This window comes from Schistocerca serialis, chromosome 10 (assembly GCF_023864345.2).
Source record: "Schistocerca serialis cubense isolate TAMUIC-IGC-003099 chromosome 10, iqSchSeri2.2, whole genome shotgun sequence".
Lineage (NCBI taxonomy): Eukaryota > Metazoa > Arthropoda > Insecta > Orthoptera > Acrididae > Schistocerca > Schistocerca serialis.
The window spans coordinates 133,305,915-133,327,029 of NC_064647.1; the positions used below are offsets into that span (position 1 = coordinate 133,305,915).

Sequence of the window (21,115 nt, forward strand, 5' to 3'; positions counted from 1 at the left end):
GCGGTATGATACTCTTCTTAACAGGACACGGCCCTTATCCCATGCACTGAAGCCATGTGAGTCTGAGGCAGACCCCAACATTTACAAAATGGGGAAGAGGGTTCCCGAACACATCGTCTTTTCTGCAGACGATATACCAACATCAGATACACAATACACTTAAAACTCAAGACACCATACACGCAATGCTCAGAGACGAAGACCAGTGGACCATGTTAAGCACGCTCACTGACGATATATCCAAAGCGACCTATAGAGATTATGTCCGAGCCAGACAACGAGCCTATATGCAAAGACAGGAAGGAATGTACAGGTTGGAAAACAGCACTGTTTTCAACATGGAATCAGGTGGTGACACTGATCCCGATATGACCGTAAACTAAAATGAGCTCTAACATGGAAATTAAGCGCTTCCGGACACATGTCCACATAACATCTTTTCTTTATTTGTGTGTGAGGAATGTTTCCTGAAAGTTTGGCCGTACCTTTTTGTAACACCCTGTATAGTTCCGCGTAGTCAGCGCGTACACAACTTTCCCACTAGAGCACGCCCCGCTAAGCACAACAGCGCAGGCGCAGCGCTCGTCCGTCTCCGCTCTACGAGATGGCGCTGTCTTAGAGACGGACCAAATTCTGCTTCCGCCGATCCGCGTATTAATATGTAACGCAGCCAATGAGATCGTTGCTAACGTAGAACCTTTTCTCCTCGAGGATCACACTCGCGCAGTGATACCTGAACGCTCGAGGTATTATAACGAGTGTACAGACCTCCGATTAGTCAGTCTGCATTAGTCTGTAGTCAAGTTTCAGTCTACGCCTAATAAGATTATCATATTCCTGTACATAGCCATGAAGAGAAATGTATAGACACTTTGTCAAGTATCAGAGATATGTGACAATAAGATTAACGCACCAAGACCAAAGGAACTTCAGATTGTCAATTGTAATTAGGATCCAGAACCAAGTTAAGGAATTTTTATGCTTGTTATTATTTTAATAAATGTGTGTGAAAATTAATCAAGTTCTATTTAAAGTTGGTCACCGTAAATCTGCTACTCTAAGTGTGCAAGTGGCATTTCTATCGTCTGACCTAACGGCAGAAGATAAACACGCCACGATAAGACCACGAGACATATTGCTGACACTCGCCTCCTTCGTTAGAGCGACAAGTCAAATAATCTGATGGTGTGTGTACCGAAGGTCTTATAGTACGCACACCACATTTATTTTTGAAAAAATTTCCGAATTTATAATATGTCTTAAGGTTATAATAAGTCATAACATCTTCTCTGTCTCCATAAATTCCTATGTTCCATTCATAAATCGCTAATTTTAAGATTTTAGTTTCGTAATTAATTTTAAGTATTTACAGCTGCAATATTATTAATCCTTTTTAATAAGAAGTAACGAAGATAAGTATCATATTCTGTACGTGTACAATTTCGTATTGTGAAAGTACGGCCTGTCTTAGTACCAAGGTGGCAGATCATTTGTAAATGGCAGCAAATAAACAAATAAAATAATATCGAACTAGGCGAAACAGTGTGAAATTGCGATCGAGGTGAACAAATAAATTTAACGTCCATTGTACAGTGTTTCCCGTTGCAGAGTGGAGGTAGGGCGACAGCAGCACCGCGCAGTACGCACCATGAGCTCGCGGCGCAGGCGGTCCAGCTCGAGCGCGGCGGCCCCTGGCGGCGCGCCGTCGGCCGCCCCCGCAGACAGCGAGCCGTCTCCGCCTCCGGCGCCGGCGCCGCCCCCGCGGTTGGCCCTCAGCTCCTCCAGCTGGCGCGTCAGCTCCTCCACCTTGGCCACCGCCACCGACAGCTCCTTCTCCTTCTCGTTGAACAGCGCGCGGATCGAGTCCAGGTCGGACGCTGTAAGACGCGAAGTGATTCGTCCATCAAAGGCGTCTGGGTGATTAGGTCTTAATCTGAGCCTGAGATTTATAAAATTTTATTTTTAATTAAATATGTCACAGTTTTCTGGATCTACAAAAGTTAAACGTTACTGTCCCGGATTGTACAGCTGTTTGTATAATTTTTGTACACTCAAGAGTCAAAGAAACTGGTACACCTGCCTAACAGTATAGGGCCCCACGAGGATGCAGAAGTGCCGCAACACTACGTGGCACACACTCGATTAATGTCTGAAGTAGTACTGGACGGAATTTATACCATTAATCCTGCAGGGCTGTCCACAAATCCGTAAGAGTACGAAAGGGTGAAGGAGATCTTTTCTGAACAGCACGTTGCAAGGCATCCCAGATATTCTCAATGATGTCCATTTCTGGGGAGCTTGGTGGCCAGCGAAAGGGTTTTAACTCAGTAGTGTGTTTCTGGAGCCACTCTGTGTGTAGGGTGTCGTATTGTCCTGTTGGAATTGCCCAGGTCCGTCGAAATGCACGATGGACATGAGTGAATGAATGAATGAATGAATGTGATCACGCAGGATGCTTACCTACGTGTCACCTGTCAGATTCGTATCTAGACGTATCAGGGATCCCATATCCCTCCAACTGCAAACGCCCCACATCATTACACAGCCTCAAAAATGGTTCATATGGCTCTGAGCACTATGGGACTTAATAACTGAGGTCATCAGTCCCCTACAACTAAGAGTACTTAAACGTAACTAACCTAAGGACATCACACACATCCATGCCCGAGGCAGGATTCGAACCTGCGACCGTAGCGGTCGCGCGGTTCCAGACTGTAGCGCCTAGAACCGCTCGGCCATCCTGGCCGGCTACAGAGCCTCCACCAGCTTTAACAGACCCCTGCTGACATGCAGGGTCCATGGATTCATGAGGTTTTCTCCATACTTGTGTACGCGTCCATCAGCTAGATACAATTTAAAACGAGACTCGTCCGACCAGGCAACATGTGTCCACTCATCAACGTTCCAATGTCGGTGTTTACGGGCCCAGGCGAGGCGTAAAGCTTTGTGTCGTGCAGTCATCAAGGAAACGCTGACAAATGTACATTGAAATCTACAGCAATTTGCAGAACGTTTGCACTTCTGTCACGATGAACGATTCTCTTCAGTCGTCGTTGGTCCCGTTCTTGCAGGATCTTTCTTCGGCTGTAGCGATGTCAGAGATGTAAAGTTTTACCGGATTCCTGATATTCGCGAGACACTCGTGAAATAGTCGTACAGGGAAATGTTAACTTTATCGATACCTCGGAGATACTGTGTCCCATCGTTCGTGCGACGACTGTAATACAACGTTCAAATTCACTTAAATCTTGATAACCTGCCATTGTAGCAGCAGTATCTGGTCTAACAATTGCGCCAGACACTTGTTCTCTTATACAACGTGATTCACGGAGATACGCAAGTATTTTAATATGTTATTCCACAACTAAAACTAAAGAAAAAAGTTCATATGAACATAGATCCCCACGTTTATTTACGTAGTTAAGGCTAACAAAAGATTTTGCCTGAAATTTAGCAACTTCGCTAATACGAAGCCATCGCAAAGCTGTACGAGGTTAAAGTAAAGCACGATTTCCATTTATTTTGTTGTTATTGATTTGGTGAATTTAATAAAACGTGTCCCACACGTGTATCTGTTGTAGTTTTTCAGAACATTCAGAAAAGCGAAGAAGTAATTTAGTAAAATTTTTAATTTATTAACTACTTGGGCCAATATGGTTTTTAAATTCCATACAATTGCGCGAAGTTTTCAACAGAACTTGTAGAGAATTTAATTTTGGAAAAATGATGGTAATAACTTCAGCTAAAACTGTATGAATGTGTCAAATCTGCTTTTATTAATACCATAGCACACGTGAATTCATGTTAAACCGGAAAAAACAAAGCTCAGTGTTAAGGAAGTTGTACACTGCACATACAATTTCACAATACATTCAAAATAAATGTTTAAAAATGTCCCTACCGAGTTCAATGCATTTAGCTGCACGTGTATGAACAGATTTTGTTGCTCGTTGCAGTTTCACAGGATATTTCTTGATTTCGTCTATTGCATTCATAATTCGAACACGTAATGTCTCACGCGTAATGTCTTTGTCCTCATACACTATGTCTTTCATCCATCCCCACAGACAAAAACCCATTGGTGTTAAATCAGGCGGTCTGGATGGCCACAGATGTTAGCACCACGACGAATCCATTTCTGGGGAAAAAGTTCATTTAAATGTGTAGGAACGGCGTTGGTGAAATTTGGAGGCCCGCCGTCATTTTGAAAATACGTTTGCAATCCCGTAACAAGTGGAATGTCTTCGAGCAAGCGGGGCATTTCCTCTTTAAGGAATTGTAAGTACGTCTCGTCATTTAAACGTCCTGGGAAAATGAATGGGCCAATAAAGAGTGTTGTTTAAACAACACCACACACTTATGATAAATCGCTGCTGGAAATTACGTTGCACTCTTGCATGTTGGTTTGCTTCAAACCATACCTGCTCGTTATGTACGAGGGTGAGTCAAATGAAAACCTTAAATTTGTAGTAACAAATCGAAATTTCGCGCCGTTATCCTGTAAGTTGGTAAGTGTGCTACAATCAGCGTGCAGAATGGCCTGTAGGTGGCAACATAGTGCAAATGCACACATACCGTAGCAGTATCAGTATAAATATGGCCGCCCCACTTGCGACTTGCACCAGGGAAGAACAGCGTTCTGTTATTCGGCTTTTGCGTAATGAAGGTGTGAAACCTATTAATATTCATCGACGAATAAATGTTCAGTACGGTGATGCATGTTTGCCACAGCAGCAAGTCTACGAATGGAGTAGGAAGTTCGCAAATGGTGTGACTTCAGTGGAAGTTGCTCCTCGTCCAGGTCAGGCACAACGAGTTGTGACTCCCCAGAACATTGCAGCAGTTGAAGCCACAATGAAGGAAAACCGCCGAGTGACACTGAATGACATTGCAGCACGTTTACAGATTAGTCATGGGTCAGCACACCACGTTGTGCATGATGTGCTCCAGTTTCACAAAGTGTCTGCAAGATGGGTGCCACGGCAGCTGACTCCTGAAATGATAGAACGTGTTGATGCTTGTGAAGAACTACTTCGGTGCTTTGAACGAGAAGGTGATGGCTTCCTTGCAAGAATCGTTACTGGGGACGAAACCTGGGTTCACTTCCAACAACCGGAAACGAAGAGAGGGAGCAAGGAATGGCGCCATTCCTCATCACCAAAACCAAAGAAGTTTCGAACAGAACCATCAGCAGGGAACGTTTTGCTAACTCTCCTTTGGGAGGAAAAAGGCGACATTTTGGAGCACTGTCACCAGTGCATCAAACACCGACCTGCAATCAAATCAAAGCGACGTGGATTGCTGTCAGCAGGTGTCCTTTTGCAACATGACAATGCAAGGCCCCACACTGCCCGTACAACAGTTGCAACAATCACAGACCTGCATTTTGAGTGTCTTCCTCATCCACCATACTCACCAGACCATGCCCCCAAGTGATTTCCATATATCTGGACCACTCAAAGACGCAATGGGAGGAAACAAGTTCCGTTCTGATGAAGAGGTACGCCACGCGGTGCATGAGTGGTTGCGCGGACTACCAAAAGAATTTTTTTTTCTAAAGAAATTTATTCACTTTGTAGGCTCTGGAGGACTTGCATTGAGCGTGGGGGAAATTATGTTGAAAAGTGATACAGCTTTGTACCACTCCTGCACAATAAATAAAGGTTTTCATTTGACTCACCCTCGTAAATTGCTTATACCATCTCGAGTAAACTGTACCTGTAATAAAATGTATTTGTTTAACTGCCGATTCCAAGTAGTATTTAACCAGTTGCACTACTCCAAGCGAAGGGCAGAGTCTCCGGGATGTAAATGATGCACTTTGTGTTTGTGATAAGGACAGAAATTACTGTACTTCAGTGTACACCATACCTTATATTGCGAAATGCCTAGTCGTTGAGATATACGTTGTGTACTGGTACCCGGGCTACGTTGAACAGCATCCATAATATCATCATCGTCTTCACGTAACGAGCGCTCGTACTGGTTATGATCGCTAGGTGGAGAACTTGTCTCCCGTAACATTCGAAATACTCCACTAATTCATGGTGCATTCGGAATTGCATAACGTACGCGATATTTGTTAACTGCCGCCATAGCATTACCAACACATTTCCATAAATAAGTACCATATAGGCGTATTCGTCTGTCGTAAATTTGAAAGGCATCCCTATTTCATAAATAATCTACAAATTACAACAGTTACTATGTTGTTTCGCTTAAATACACTGTCATTATGTTCTTTCACTGAACAATACAGAAAACTAACTCGTTTCAAGGTTAGGAAACGATAGAAACAAATCACTAACAGTTGCCAACAATGACGAACGTTTCTACATTCTTAATGGAAAGTAAACAAATTTACTTGTATAATAATCTTTGTTTCTCTGGATGTTCTGAAAAACTACTGCAGATACACGTCTGGGGCCTGTTTAATTATATTCACCAAACCAATAACAAAATAAATGGAAATCGTGCTTTACTTTAAACTCGTACAGTTTTGCGATGGCTTCGTATTAGCGAAGTTGCTAAATTTCAGGCAAAATCTTTTATTAGCCGTAACTTCGTAACCAAATATTTGCGGACCTATGTTTATATGAACTATTTTCTTTGGTTTTACTTTTAGAATAACATACTAAAATATTTGCATATCTTCGTGAATCACCCTGCTGTATATGCGTTGCCGACCACAGCGCCGTATTCTGCCTATTTAGCCTACGTATCTCTGTATTTGACTACGCACGGCTATACCAGTTTCTTTGGCGGTTCAGTGTGTATTGTTCTGTCCTTCACTTAATAGTAATTTCTGCAAAGCCTAGTACATGGCTCTTAGTTATACTTAATCTGCTTCACTACTGCAAACTTACATTACGCCCTCTTCCTTTGTATTTTTTAATTCACTGTCTTTTTTTCAATAATTTGTTATGTTTCAAATGGGCACATGTCACGGTGCGCGTCCGATAGGCGCCACAACTTACATTGTTTTCATGGCAGCAATCAGTCTGATTGTGTCCCTTGATAGGGCACGTGCCAAAGGCTGGAACATGTTTTATTTTTTGAGTTGAGCGTATCTGCTCTTAATTGTGACGAGTGCTTTCTCACAATGTAATTTTACTTAAGTAACCTTTGTACGTCATGACAGTTATCTTGGTTAACGCTTTTCGCCATAATTTTCTGTGTATTATTTTATAGAGCTTCTCAAAATTTGATTCTGGTGAAGACATTCTTAGAGATGTCGAAACCTTGGTCAGTGTACCAAACAGTTATTTGCAACAGGTTGGCTGAGTGATTCCTAAGCTGTCCTGAAAAAATTGTAAAACTTACAAAATTAGTAGACGAAATATAGTTAAAAGTCGGCACTTCTGTAGACGAGGATGGATGTTATGAAACAATGCAAAATTGTTCACTTCTCCTCTAGCATTATTTGGATATCCCGTGTAAAATCCCACTTTCAAATAATTACTAAAAAGAACCCTTCAGCATTGTAATAACACAAGCTATCGTGGGAGGAATGTTTGGTCGACTTCACCGACAAATAAGTTAATCGAATTTACCTGCAAAACGAAATCTGCATCTTTTCCAAAATACGTTAAAGATGTCCCATAGGTGCCCTACAGGAGACACGGCGATTACTGATCTCGTAATTTCAAGAGGAATCACACAAGCCGACGTTACTCTAACTTTGGCTTAGAGTGGAATTGTTAGGCACGGAAGATAATACATTTCAGAAGGCAGTGTAAGAAAACATAGTGTGGATGTGATTAATAGTATTCAGACGAGAAATATTTTTATTCCATCGAGTATTAAATTAGTCAGATCGTAATTACATGTAAAACAGTTTTCTTCTTCACACAGAGAACTGATGTAACTAATATACCTGCAATCTCCCGCAACTGAAAATACTTACGAAGTGATAATACTGCCATATTTTTTAATTTTAATTTCATTTAGTTTTATTGTGACCGACATGGGAACGCAAATCGAAAATGTCACTTTTCTGACAAAGCGGTACATTAATATTTTACTACTATGAACAAAACATACCCATCAAGTAAGAATTCCAATATGTGCTAATTTCATGAATATTCGTATAATAGAATTGTGCAAAAATTCAAGGACTGTGTAACGAACTGTCAGGGATGGGCTTCAAATTCACAAACGTTTTTAGTTAATTAAGCCATTAAACACTTAACATACTCCAGAATGAGATTTTCACTCTGCAGCGGAGTGTGCGCTGATATGAAACTTCCTAGCAGATTAAAACTGTTTGCCCGATCGAGACTCGAACTCGGGACCTTTGCCTTTAGCGGGCAAGTGCTCTGCAAGGTTCGCAGGAGAGCTTCTGTAAAGTTTGGAAGGTAGGAGACGAGATACTGGCAAAAGTAAAGCTGTGAGGACCGGGCGTGAGTCGTGCTTCGGTAGCTCAGATGGTAGAGCACTTGCCCCCGAAAGGCAAAGGTCCCCAGTTCGATTCTCGGTCGGGCACACAGTTTTAACCTGCCAGTAAGTTTCCAGGCTTTCTATTCCAGACAGACATCAGAAAGCCTGCACTTCCTCTCTTTTTCATATAGATCAAAAGATTTTTAGTTACTTTATTGATTTCTTCAGTCCTAATTAATTACAATTCTAAGTTCTACAGTGGAATGTCACACAAGAAATAAGTACAAAATGTCCTGTTTTACACCGAATACAATATCAGATTGGCGGGAAACGCGAAGTGGTAGCAACTGCAATAGTAAATTTTACGAGGGTTTAGCAATCTGGGGTTAAGAGTGTTGGCAGCCAGCAAGGGCACTTCAAGCTAGGAAACCAAAGATACAACGCAGAGAGAAGGCAGAAGTGTTAACGTTTGGCTGTCAGAGGTCTGCGACTCGCACATGCTCTGGGCAGCTGTCCCAGGGTACAAGTTCCACTTAACAGAATTAACTGTACACCGTCTACGCGCTGTTGTATTGTGCCACAGCAGATGATGGTCACATAAAGGCACGCCTCATCAGAGTCAGCACGCTTAACACTGGCACCGGAGTACAGCGACGTCAGTGGGTTCATACAGGTTAGAGAGACACGGAAAATGGGTAAACCGGCCGGAAAAAGAGGTCCCCCCCCCCTTCAAGGGAGCCCACCGAACAGGGGCAAAAGACGCGAAACGTCGTTCAAATGGCTCTGAGCACTATGGGACTCAACTGCTGAGGTCATTAGTCCCCTAGAACTTAGAACTAGTTAAACCTAACTAACCTAAGGACATCACAAACATCCATGCCCGAGGCAGGATTCGAACCTGCGACCGTAGCGGTCTTGCGGTTCCAGACTGCAGCGCCTTTAACCGCACGGCCACTTCGGCCGGCCGAAACGTTGTTGCTATACGCGATAGGAAGGGCAGTGACGTATAGCTATCAGCTGTACGCTGTTGCTACTAAACCTGAAGTGTGGTAGTGTAAAGGCCGGGAGCAGCCTTACCTACGGAGTATGTAAATGACTGGCCAGACGCAGCAGGGTCGTGCAGAGCCACTCGTCAGCTTGGCCGAAGCCCCTGAAGTGCCAGTAGGCTGGTGGGCGGGCGTTAGGGAGAGACAGTGTGCTGCCACAATGCTTCAAAAACCCATGTTTTCTACTCAGAGCTCTTAGTCAGATGGCTGGGGGCGCGAACTCCATGTTGCTCGGTAAGCTCTGACAAGTTTGTTTTCCTCAGTTGGAATGCTGCTCGTGACCGCTGCTTGTGTTCGCCTACGAGCCAAGGACCCTGATACTGACTTCTGTTGTGCTGCACAACAGAAGTCAGTATCAGGGTCCTTGGCTCGTAGGCGAACACAAGCAGCGGTCACGAGCAGCACTCCAAGTGAGAAAACAAACTTGTCAGAGCTTACCGAGCAATATGGAGTTGGCGCCCCAGCCATCTATTATTATTATTATTTCTCTCCCCTCTCACACGCCACGTCTGGTCAAAAATGGAAAGTGAGGCGGACCTTGATCAAGCGTGACTTCCTTTTAACTGTACGGTATATGTTATATTGCATTTAGGAACTTTCGGGTAATTGAACATGTATCAATAATTACGGATTTCTTTAGTTGTATATATAAGTTTGGATGTAGCTGTATTGCATTGGTGTACTGGTGGATATTGTGTGGTATGACTCCTATAGTTGATAGTATAATTGGTATAATGTCAACTTTATCCTGATGCCACATGTCCTTGACTTCCTCAGCCAGTTGGATGTATTTTTCAATTTTTTCTCCTGTTTTCTTCTGTATATTTGTTGTACTGGGTATGGATATTTCGATTAGTTGTATTAATTTCTTCTTTTTATTGGTGAGTATGATGTCAGGTTGGTTATGTGGTATTCTTTTATCTGTTATAATGGTTCTGTTCCAGTATAATTTGTATTCATCGTTCTCCAGTACATTTTGTGGTGCAAACTTGTATGTGGGAACATGTTGTTTTATAAGTTTATGTTGTAAGGCAAGCTGTTGATGTATTATTTTTGCTACATTGTCATGTCTTCTGGGGTATTCTGTATTTGCTAGTACTGTACATCCGCTTGTGATGTGATCTACTGTTTCTATTTGTTGTTTGCAAAGTCTGCATTTATCTGTTGTGGTATTGGAATCTTTAATAATATGCTTGCTGTAATATCTGGTGTTTATTGTTTGATCCTTTATTGCAATCATGAATCCTTCCGTCTCACTGTATATATTGCCTTTTCTTAGTCATGTGTTGGATGCGTCTTGATCGATGTGTGCTTGTGTTAGATGATACGGGTGCTTGCCATGCAGTGTTTTATTTTTCCAATTAACTTTCTTCGTATCTGTTGATGTTATGTGATCTAAAGTGTTGAAGTGGTTATGAAATTGCAATGGTGTAGCCGATGTATTTATATGAGTGATTGCTTTGTGCATTTTGCTAGTTTCTGCTCGTTCTAGAAAGAATTTTCTTAAATTGTCTACCTGTCCGTAATGTAGGTTTTTTATATCGATAAATCCCCTTCCTCCTTCCTTTCTACTTAATGTGAATCTTTCTGTTACTGAATGTATGTGATGTGTTCTATATTTGTGGCATTGTGATCGTGTAAGTGTATTGAGTGCTTCTAGTTCTGTGTTACTCCATTTCACTACTCCAAATGAGTAGGTCAATATTGGTATAGCATAGGTATTTAAAGCTTTGGTCTTTTTCTTGCTGTCAATTCTGTTTTCAGTATTTTTGTTAGTCTTTGTCTATATTTTTCTTTTAGTCCTTCTTTAATATTTGTATTATCTATTCCTACTTTTTGTCTGTATCCTAGATATTTATAGGCATCTGTTTTTTCCATCGCTTCTACGCAGTCGCTGTGGTTATCCAATATGTAATCTTATTGTTTAGTGTGTTTTCCCTTGACTATGCTATTTTTCTTACATTTGTCTGTTCCAAAAGCCATATTTATATCATTGCTGAACACTTCTGTTATCTTTAGTAATTGGTTGAGTTGTTGATTTGTTGCTGCCAGTAGTTTTAGATCATCCATGTATAGCAAATGTGTGATTTTGTGTTGGTATGTTCCAGTAATACTGTATCCATAATTTGTATTATTTAGCATGTTGGATAGTGGGTTCAGAGCAAGGCAGAACCGGAAAGGGCTTAATGAGTCCTTGGTATATTCCACGCTTAATTTGTATTGGCTGTGATGTGATATCATTTGAATTTGTTTGGATATTAAGTGTGGTTTTCCAATTTTTCATTACAATGTTTAGGAACTGTATCAATTTAGGATCTACTTTTTATATTTCCAATAATTGTAGTAAACAGGTGTGGGTACACTACTAAAAGCTTTTCGGTAATCAATGTATGCGTAGTGTAGCGACCTTTGTTTAGTTTTAGCTTGATGTGTCACCTCTGAATCTATTATCAGTTGCTCTTTACATCCTCGTGTATTATTATTATTATTATTTATGGCTGAGGGCGCTAAACAGAGTCATTAATACCCTTCCATTAATAATATACCGATGAGCTTTGTGAACGAAAGTTCAATAAAAAGAGAAAACCAAGTTTCATCCCCAAGACGAACCGCAAGGCAACCCCAATAAGGTGAGCTTCGGAAAAACCTGTAATAAAGTCCCAACGAGACAACAGAACAGCTAAGAAAGCCATGGATAAAATAACAGTAAAAACACGGTTAACTGCGGCTGGGTGACTACCCAGCCGCTCTGTGAAACATTAAAATCTCACACCCAATATTTTGGAAAGAATTCCGGACACCACACAAAATCTTAAAACACGAACACCACTTGCCTCACTATCAGTTAAAATAGAGGGAAGATCCTGTGGGAGACCCAGTTTAACCCTCAGGTAGTCATATAAAACATACTAAGTTAAAACACGTCGAACTGACAGCTGTGTCTCGCATCTGACGTACTGGGGGCTTCTCTCGACATAAGGGGAAGCTATTAGACAACATTGTCTACAGAGCGCAGCGACCTGGTGCTAACTTTGATTAAAACAACAGTCAGGATCGCAATAATATTTGTTTAGTATTATAATGTTGTCTAAATTCAGCTTTCTCGACTGCTGTTTTAACCAAAGTAAGGGGAAGCCTTGTGACAACGGACAATGTCCCACTGTAAGCCGTGTAAAGGCTACTTCGGACCGTCGTGGGGGGAAGGAGGTAAACTACGGTCGCACTGAAGTCTTTATGGAACGTAGTCTATTTCTCCTCACTTGCAGCCACTGGGCCTCCACCAAACATGGCCTTCCTGGTCACAAATGAAGTGACAGCCAGCAGGAGGAGTGGAGGGCGAGCGGGAGGAAGAAGGAATTAGTTTTCAGCGTAGTAGTCAGTCTGAATCCAATAAGCAAGTATTTCAGACCCTGGAGTTCCTTGAGACTCCGAAGACATCCTTATGGAGTTCTAAAATCTGCGCCTCTCGTAGTTGTCCTGTGAAAATGTTTAGCGCTGCTCTAAACAATCATTGTGTGTGAAATCTTATGGGACTTAACTGCTAAGGTCATCAGTCCCTAAGCTTACACACTACTTAATCTAAAGTATCCTAAACACACACACCCATGCCGGAGGGAGGACTCGAACCTCCGCCGGAACCAGCCGCACATCTAAACAATCATTATCACTGGAAATTTGTCTTTCCGCGTATGCTCTTAACCTCTCGCGAACTGCAGACTAACCTGTAACTCCTCCCCTCCTCCCCCCCCCCTTATTGTTTCAATTTTTAAGTATCAAGAGAAGAACCTCATCTTTTAAACCACAGTTTCTAAACAGAGGTAAGACATTAAGCATGCTGATCGTTTACCGAAACAGCTATGCATTAGTGTCCCTCCCACGACAAATTACGAAAAGTTTTGCTGTGTGACTCAGATATTCTGTTTTAGGTTAGGATTGAGAAAAGCCAAATAAAACATCTAATGGCACAAAGCAGTATTGAATATGTAAATGATCACGCAGAAATGTTGAAAGCAACTGTGTCCCACAAGTGACAGTTTTTGAATTTGTTACTAAAATTACACCATTTAAACTTCTCACTTTTAAGTTATGTTGACAGGTGTAACTAGTGCCTTAATGGGGTTGGGGAGGGGGGTTGTTTGGGGGGAAGAGACCAAATTGCAAGGTCATCGGATTAGGGAAGGACAGGGGAGGAAGTCGGCCGTGCCTTTTCAAAGGAATCATCCCGGCATTTGCTTGGAGCTATGTAGGGAAATCACGGAAAACCTAAATCAGAATGGCCGGACGCGGGGTTGAACCGTCGTCCTCCCGAATGCGAGTTCAGTGTGCTAACCACTGCGCCACCTGGCTCGTACAGTGCCTTAATGGTTTGCACTAATACTGACTACTTATTTATTCCGAAAATGGCGAGAATAATGCCAGCAGAGTGTAAGAGAACATCGATAAAAGTTGTCGACATAATGCTCATAAAGAAAATGAGTGCAGGATAAAAGCTGGGAAAACATGGAGACAGAGGCATCCTCCTACGAAAAAACTTTAATTGAACATCGTAAGAAGGAAGCTGGCAGAAAACGGAAGAACAGGTTTAAATTAAAATCCGCACCGACTGAAGAAGAGTTCGAAACCTGTGGTTCCCGTACAAGGTCATAAAGGGGTCTTGGATCGTCCGTCAGAAACTGATCACAGATCATGCATGAAAACAGGAAAAAAGGTGTACTGAACTGTAAAAAAACAGAAAAACCAACCAAAATGTGAACAGTGAACGGTCCAAGCAGAAGATGTCGTCGTGGTTATATGGTCGCGGCGTTGGACTGCGTGTTCAAACTGCACCACTTTTTTTTCCCCCAGAAAATTATGAACTGTCCGTCCGGTCATTGTCGAGTCTGTTCTCCTCCTGTCGTCTTGGCAACTGTCGTACTACATTGGTTACAGAATATGTCATTTGGTAAGAATATTTTACCGCGCCAGGTAAATGTTATGAACAGTGAGAGCAGGCGAGACGGCACACAGACCTCTCACAGAAATGAAAATAACGAATACGCTGGTGTGAACTATGTTACAACAAAGGAATTCAAAAGTCAAAACTTTCAAACTGAAACGCAAGAATAATAACACGTGGCACTTGTGAGGAACACATAGGGGGTACGTACGTCTGGAGGTCCCTTTCTTACACCTCACTGTTGCAAACGGACGGTATACAACGACACAGAGACAAATCTGAATACAACAAACAGACACGTCAGTGACTGGACGGGCAGATCATAATTGTGTGGAAAAAAAAATGGGGCACGAGCGAGATTTGAACACGGATCTCCCCCTTCGCAGTCCACCACCGCACTCACATAACAGTGACGCCGTAACTACGTAAATATGTCCGATGCTGCACATCTTGAGCTCGGCCCGTTCACTATTTATAGTTTCTTTTTCACAGTTCAGTGCGCCTTCTTCCTATTTCCATGCTTCATCTGCGTTCAGTTTTTGACGGGCTATCCCCTGGACTATATTGCCACTAAATCTGAGGGCGGTGCGTTGGGGATTTCCCTTGTTAGTAGACAAAAGCGGACGAACTTCATCTTGTAAAATTACAGGTGATGTCTACTCAAAATACAACACTTTTTCGCAAGTGATAAAATCAGCAAGCAATTATCTGGTATGAAGGATACAAGTCTTTTGTAGACCTAGCAGCTGGGGAAAAGAGAGATTTCTTGCACAAATGTTACGTGAATATGACAGTAAAAGAAGCTTTTTACAGCAATATCCGGATACTGAAATCAAGTTTTTAGACGCACCCCTTGAAGACCCGCAGACACACAATTCCTAAGATGTTACAAGCTCAGAAACAATAGTGGAAAGGATCATGAAATGAACATTTATAGTGTAACTCTTCAGACTTTCCCGGCGATCTAATGACATCTTGGGTCGGATATCCGGCAGAACACCCGACAACCCAAGATGTCAACATTTATAGTGTTGGAGTTTCAAACTGCAAGAAGGAAATCAAATGCATGTCTGTGCAACAGCACACCAAATACAGGTATGGTACATTTGCATAGAGGACTGTTGAAGAAAATTGAGAAAAACAGATTATGCGAATCAGATCTGTTGAGGACTCACCAAGGTGTTCCAAGTTGACGAAAGGGCTGCACGCTAAATCAAGTTTGAACAAGTTCTTGCTATTCTCCAGAATTCAGAGCTCAGACATATTAGGAACACCTTATATCATATGGGGGCTATCAAAACGTTTTCGTTTGAGAGCGTTTCTGCGGCGTGTATGCAACGTAGCGTGAATCCAATGCGGGTGTATAAGCGCAGACATGTAGGCAAGGAACTGGCGTGACATTGTCCTCCGAATCTGGAGAAACGTGAAATATGGCGATGTTATTACCAAATGTGTCCAAACACGATCTACATGCTATTATTTTTTTCACGGTTGCCGAAGGAAAAACATCGGCAGACATCCATCGGAGAATGAAGAATGTGCGCGGGGCAGCGTGTTTATTGAAAACTGCCGTTGGAATGGTGCGCCAGATTCTGTGCTGGGCGGGATTCGACATAAGGTCTCGGAGTTCAGGCTCATCAATTACGGATAAATGGGAGAGACACTCGAGCTCCCGCCCTATAGTGCTGATCTCTTCCGATGCGACTATCACGCCTTCTGACCCGTAACACAGACCTTGAACGGCGACAATTCTTGTCGGACGAGGCTGTACAGCAGGCTTTGTCCTTCTGAGGGCACCATCCCAGATTTTGACACAAGCGATTTAGGGAAAGCACGAAATATCTAAATGTGGATGCCGTGACGTAATTTCGTCCTCTCGAATGCGATTCCAATACCGCTAGCCAGTGCACATCTGTGTGGGAGGGCGAAAGGAGGCAGGGAAAGAGAGAGGCTGAAAAGGGGGGTGCGAAATGAAAAGACTGGATCGTTAAAGCGGAGTGGAATTTCTTACCTATATTACCGTAGCCCGTGAAAAGCGGATGTCGTAACACGAGGAAGTAATTTGAGGTCCTTCGACGACCGTCGGGTCACCTCTCATGGGGGGGAGGGGCGAGTTATGAGGACAGGGGAGGGGCAGAAGAGGTATACGGGGGGGGGGGGGGGGAGACTCCATCGTATTGCTTCCGCTACATTAGCGATTATCGATCCGGCTCTCTGAAGTTATTTGCGCAACAGCATCTTTCGCTTTTATTCCGATTAGGTCGGGAGCCTCGACAGGGAAAGAAGTTTCTGCTGAATGGGTGGGGCGAAAGAGGGGGTGGGGGCAGTGAAGGCAAGGGGGGGGGGGGTGAAGGCTGAAAGGCGGAACTGTCAGTCTTCCTTGTCTACAGATGGACATCTCACCATGAGCGAAGTTGCCAACAGCGCACAGCTCTCTCGTTTGCTTTCAGACTGCTGCCGAAACGGAACTTTTTAAAGATAAAATAAATATCGCTAGAGCCGTTCTCCAATGGACTTGGAAAAACTCTGCAGATGCGGAAGAGTAGCGAAAAAAAGTTGGAGGTGCAAAGTTTGTACTATTTATTCGGCTGCAGAAAGAGCATTAAGAAATTAGGTCCGTGCTCTGTACGGTAACTTACAGGATCTGCCAGTTTGGTTATTCATTCATTCACCTCCCATACTTTTTTCAGAAGACTCAGCTGAGTTATTACTATATCATTTAAGTCGATTCCGGTCACCGTAACCATACTTAACCACAGTAGCCAAGCCTACTAAAATTATGTTAAATCTGAATGCGTTACCGAATGACTGTTGGACTTGACACCACAAGAAAGAATGTAAAGAGTTGTTCTCAAAAACTTTCAATGACTGGCTACGAAATCACGGGGAGAGTTGCACACGTTTCAGATTTAGGTCAACTATTCCTTACACATGGAAATGACCTTCCATTTAGCACACCCAGATCAAAGTTATCACTTTGTGCAGGTGAGAAAAGCGATAGAGTTAACATGAGAGAGCAAAGCAACAATCGTTCGTCAATGGTTTGAAAGAATCTGAAGGGGTTCTCTGAAAGTTTTGAAAAACGCAGTATATTCTATTCTGCACAACCAACAGACCACAACCAATAATGTAGCACATGGAGTCAGAAAACAGGCTAGCATGTACCAAAGGTTTTGAGGCAGGCCTGCATATTGATCAAAACTTGAACTGATAAAAGTTTTACTGAGGCGCACAACTATTTTCAGTAACGTCATTGATATTGGTTACGGTGACAACTCGCGATGAGCGGGAAACCAGGGTTCGAGTCCCGGTCAAGTACACATGTTCGCGTGTCGCAAATAGCTGACGTCGATGTCTGGTAGCAGAATGCGGATCTATTTGGTTATATTCAGGAACTTTCGTTCTTCGTATGATTGTAGATTCCAGCGCACACTCTCGTTGATTCAGACTAGTCAAATTATTATACTTTATTGTGCATGTTTCATGTATAAAAACAAAGTACGAAATAAGATTAGAAGATGAGGCTTTCTCCAATCTAACACAGGTTTCTCAATTAACACGGGCTGGTCGCACCAAGTGAAATCGTACCATGTTATACAGATGTGTGTGATACATCATCGCTGAATTAATGGCAAGTGATGCGGAATTGTTAAAAATGGCGACATTTATCTTGCTAGTTCCACATAAAACCTGACATTCATTACTTACTGATAATCTCTGAACTTTCCAGTGTTATGGCAAGTTAACGGGTCGGCTTTTTCGACTATCAATTGTGAGAAAGCTTCAGGCTAATGAATGTAAGACCTTAAGCAAAATGAAACCACACGGTATACATACGGAAGTTTGGTGACAATATCGTGTTATCCAAAAAGTGGTGGTCAACTTCTAAACAATGTTCAAACACACACACACACACACACACACACACACACACACACAATAGATAAAATAAACGTAAGTACCACACAACCGAACCCTTATTACTAATTTCGGTTGGAATGTGATACCAACACACCACCACCATCATCATCTCTTAAATCTCTTGTGCCGTCAAACTGATCTGTAGCGTAGCCCGGCGTCTATATTAGGTTGAAACGTAACCTGGTTGTTAGTTGAATACAACGAATATTAATGTCAGACAACGATAATGCTGGCAGATTGATTGTAGCTAATGTAGCCTAATGTTTACGTACGCACCATAATATATATATTTAGCGCACTTCTTATCATAACCTACAAGGTAAACTTAGAAAACCTATTAGATAATGGACAAATCTCCGACGAGTTCTTTAATGTATATTATGAACATATATCGTAAATAATCAACGAAAGATGTAAAGGAGTGCTTTATTTACTCGTAACTTTTACCCTGGTTTTAAACACAAATCAGCATATTGTCCTAAGCCACTAACATATTTGGCGTTGCAGAGATGGAAACAGGTTTGTCTGTAATGCTATTCACTTACATCAGCACCGCGGCGTATAAATGCACCTTAATTTGTTAACGATGAACGTGTTTATTGTAAAGATCACTAACTTCGTATTATTAGTCTATGCGAATTACACTGTTTATAAGTTATTGAATGCTTCACAGTCTATGTCTCGCACCAGTTAGCCAGTATGCCACCAAAATATGTTACTGAAACTAGTCAATAAGTAAATTTTCCTTCAGCTTCTCGGCAGTCATTTCTTCACTATTTAAATACTTAGAAGCGCCACAAAATTACATATTACAGTTCAACGAAAATCGCATTCCTTCATTATCAACATCTGCAAAAATTAATGAATTCTCAAACAGGGTTCAGTGAAACGATTCTCTGCATCTAAACAAGGGTAAAAGTTACGTAATAGTTCTCTTTGCATTTTCCGTAGTTATTGAGCTATTTATGTACATACTACGCACAAAAATACTAGGAGATTCGCTTATTATCTAATGAAGCTTTCCCGAGTTTACCTCTTTCTTTTAGCTTTCGTAAATCTATGTGCGTTAAATATGGTGCGAGCGTAGACACCGGACTACGCTACAGATCAGTCTGTTTCAACCTTTATTTCGTATTCACATTCATTCGCTCCATCAACTCAACCAAACTTTCACCTTCCGACCTAACCAAGGCCTCGAGCTACATTACAGATCAGGAGTCACCAGTCACCACAACCAAAACATCAATAGGGGCGTCGGGGGAGGGAGAGAGGTAGGGGGTGTTTGCACTGTTACAGTCTATCCCCAATAAGAACAGTAAATGCCACGTCCACGAACTACAGGACGCACAAAAAAGGGCGTAAGATACCCGTGTGTTGAGTGTCAGAAAAAATTATAAATACGTTTACAACATGTGTCAAAAATAAATGTGGGCCCACGGACTGTTACGAATAGTTCAGTTGGGAGAAGCCTAGAACCTAATGGTGGGGGGAGCGGGAGGGGGGGGGGGAGGAATACTACATCGCTACTAAATGATCGTAAACTGTACTAGTACAAACTGAGTCAAAGGAATTCATAGGTTATGCATTAGTTAAATTATTAGATCTCCGATGGTATTTCACATGCCAAGATAAGTACAAAAGGTCCTTCTTTATACCCTACTGCAATTTTACGTTTTACAAGTGTTTACTAATCTAGGGCTACCTGTGTTTTATGGCGAATAGTTACCTCGGTACATATCTGACGGTGCTTGTTTCAAACTGGAGCGAACAGTGTCCAGTGTAAACAAATGGAATCTACCAAATGCAGACGACTTCTCCTGCAACACCACGATAACAAAATTTCAGGAGGTCTTGAGGTCGATGTAAGGGAGAGACAGAGGATAACGTCCATCCAATAGAGGGGTATCCACCTGCACGGCTGACACGTAAACAACTGGGAGGTGTTCGGACGCACGCAACACGCTAAGGACTGGCTGGAGGAGTTTACACAGAATAGGGGGAGCCACGTGGTCGCCGAGACACGGGTATCGACCCCTAGCGGATCTTGGTTTCGAACGTTGGCGGTCACTTACTTTTACCGTGCCTGAAGACCCCTACACACGTCCCGACCAACACCGCGAGTACAGCGCCGTCCTGTTTTTGTGATTTGTTTATCTTACAGTGCGACAATTATTGAACTATATGAAAAAATTAGTTACAAACTGCGGCACGCACACACTTTTTTCAACACGTAAACGTTACTGCAGACATTCGAATCTAGGTTATGACACGTTCGATATGCCTGCCACCATTGGCGATGATGGGGCGCAGAGGAATAGCGAAATTCTGCATGTGCCTAGCAAAAATATAGGGGAGGGAAAGGATCCACCTTGGTACAACAAACATATTAGGAAGTCCCTGAGAAAGCAGAGAATTTTGGACAGTCGTTTTAAAACGTAGTCACTGCCCCGCTGACAAAAAGAAATTATGTGAACTGAAAGCAGCTGTCAGAAGGACAATGAGAGATTCTTTTAACGAATTTGAAAGCAATATTTTATCTGCAGATTCTAAAAATAACCCCAAAAAATTTTGGTCGTACGTAAAATCTATGAACGCTACAAATAATTCAATACCTTATCTTGCTGACAGTACGGGTAATGTAGCTAATGATGATAAACAGAAGGCCGAAATTCTAAACCTAGCTTTCAAAAACTCATTTACGGTAGAGGACTGCAGCACCATTCCCCCTTTCAATTATCGAACAAACGAAAGGATGGCTGACATAGTGTTTAGTGTATCTGGGATTGTAAAACAGTTAATATCCTTAGACACCAGGAAGGCATCTAGCCCAGAC

General features: G+C 42.3%; 1 protein-coding gene across 1 annotated transcript in view; it reads right to left on the reverse strand.

The window, feature by feature from the left end:
- LOC126424610 (apoptosis-stimulating of p53 protein 2) overlaps positions 1 to 21,115 on the reverse strand; it is a 160,357-nt gene that overhangs the window by 114,667 nt on the left and 24,575 nt on the right. The window contains exon 4 of the mRNA XM_050087349.1: positions 1,648 to 1,877. Within this exon, the coding sequence (XP_049943306.1) occupies positions 1,648 to 1,877 (230 nt within the window). The remainder of the gene's footprint in view (positions 1 to 1,647; positions 1,878 to 21,115) is intronic.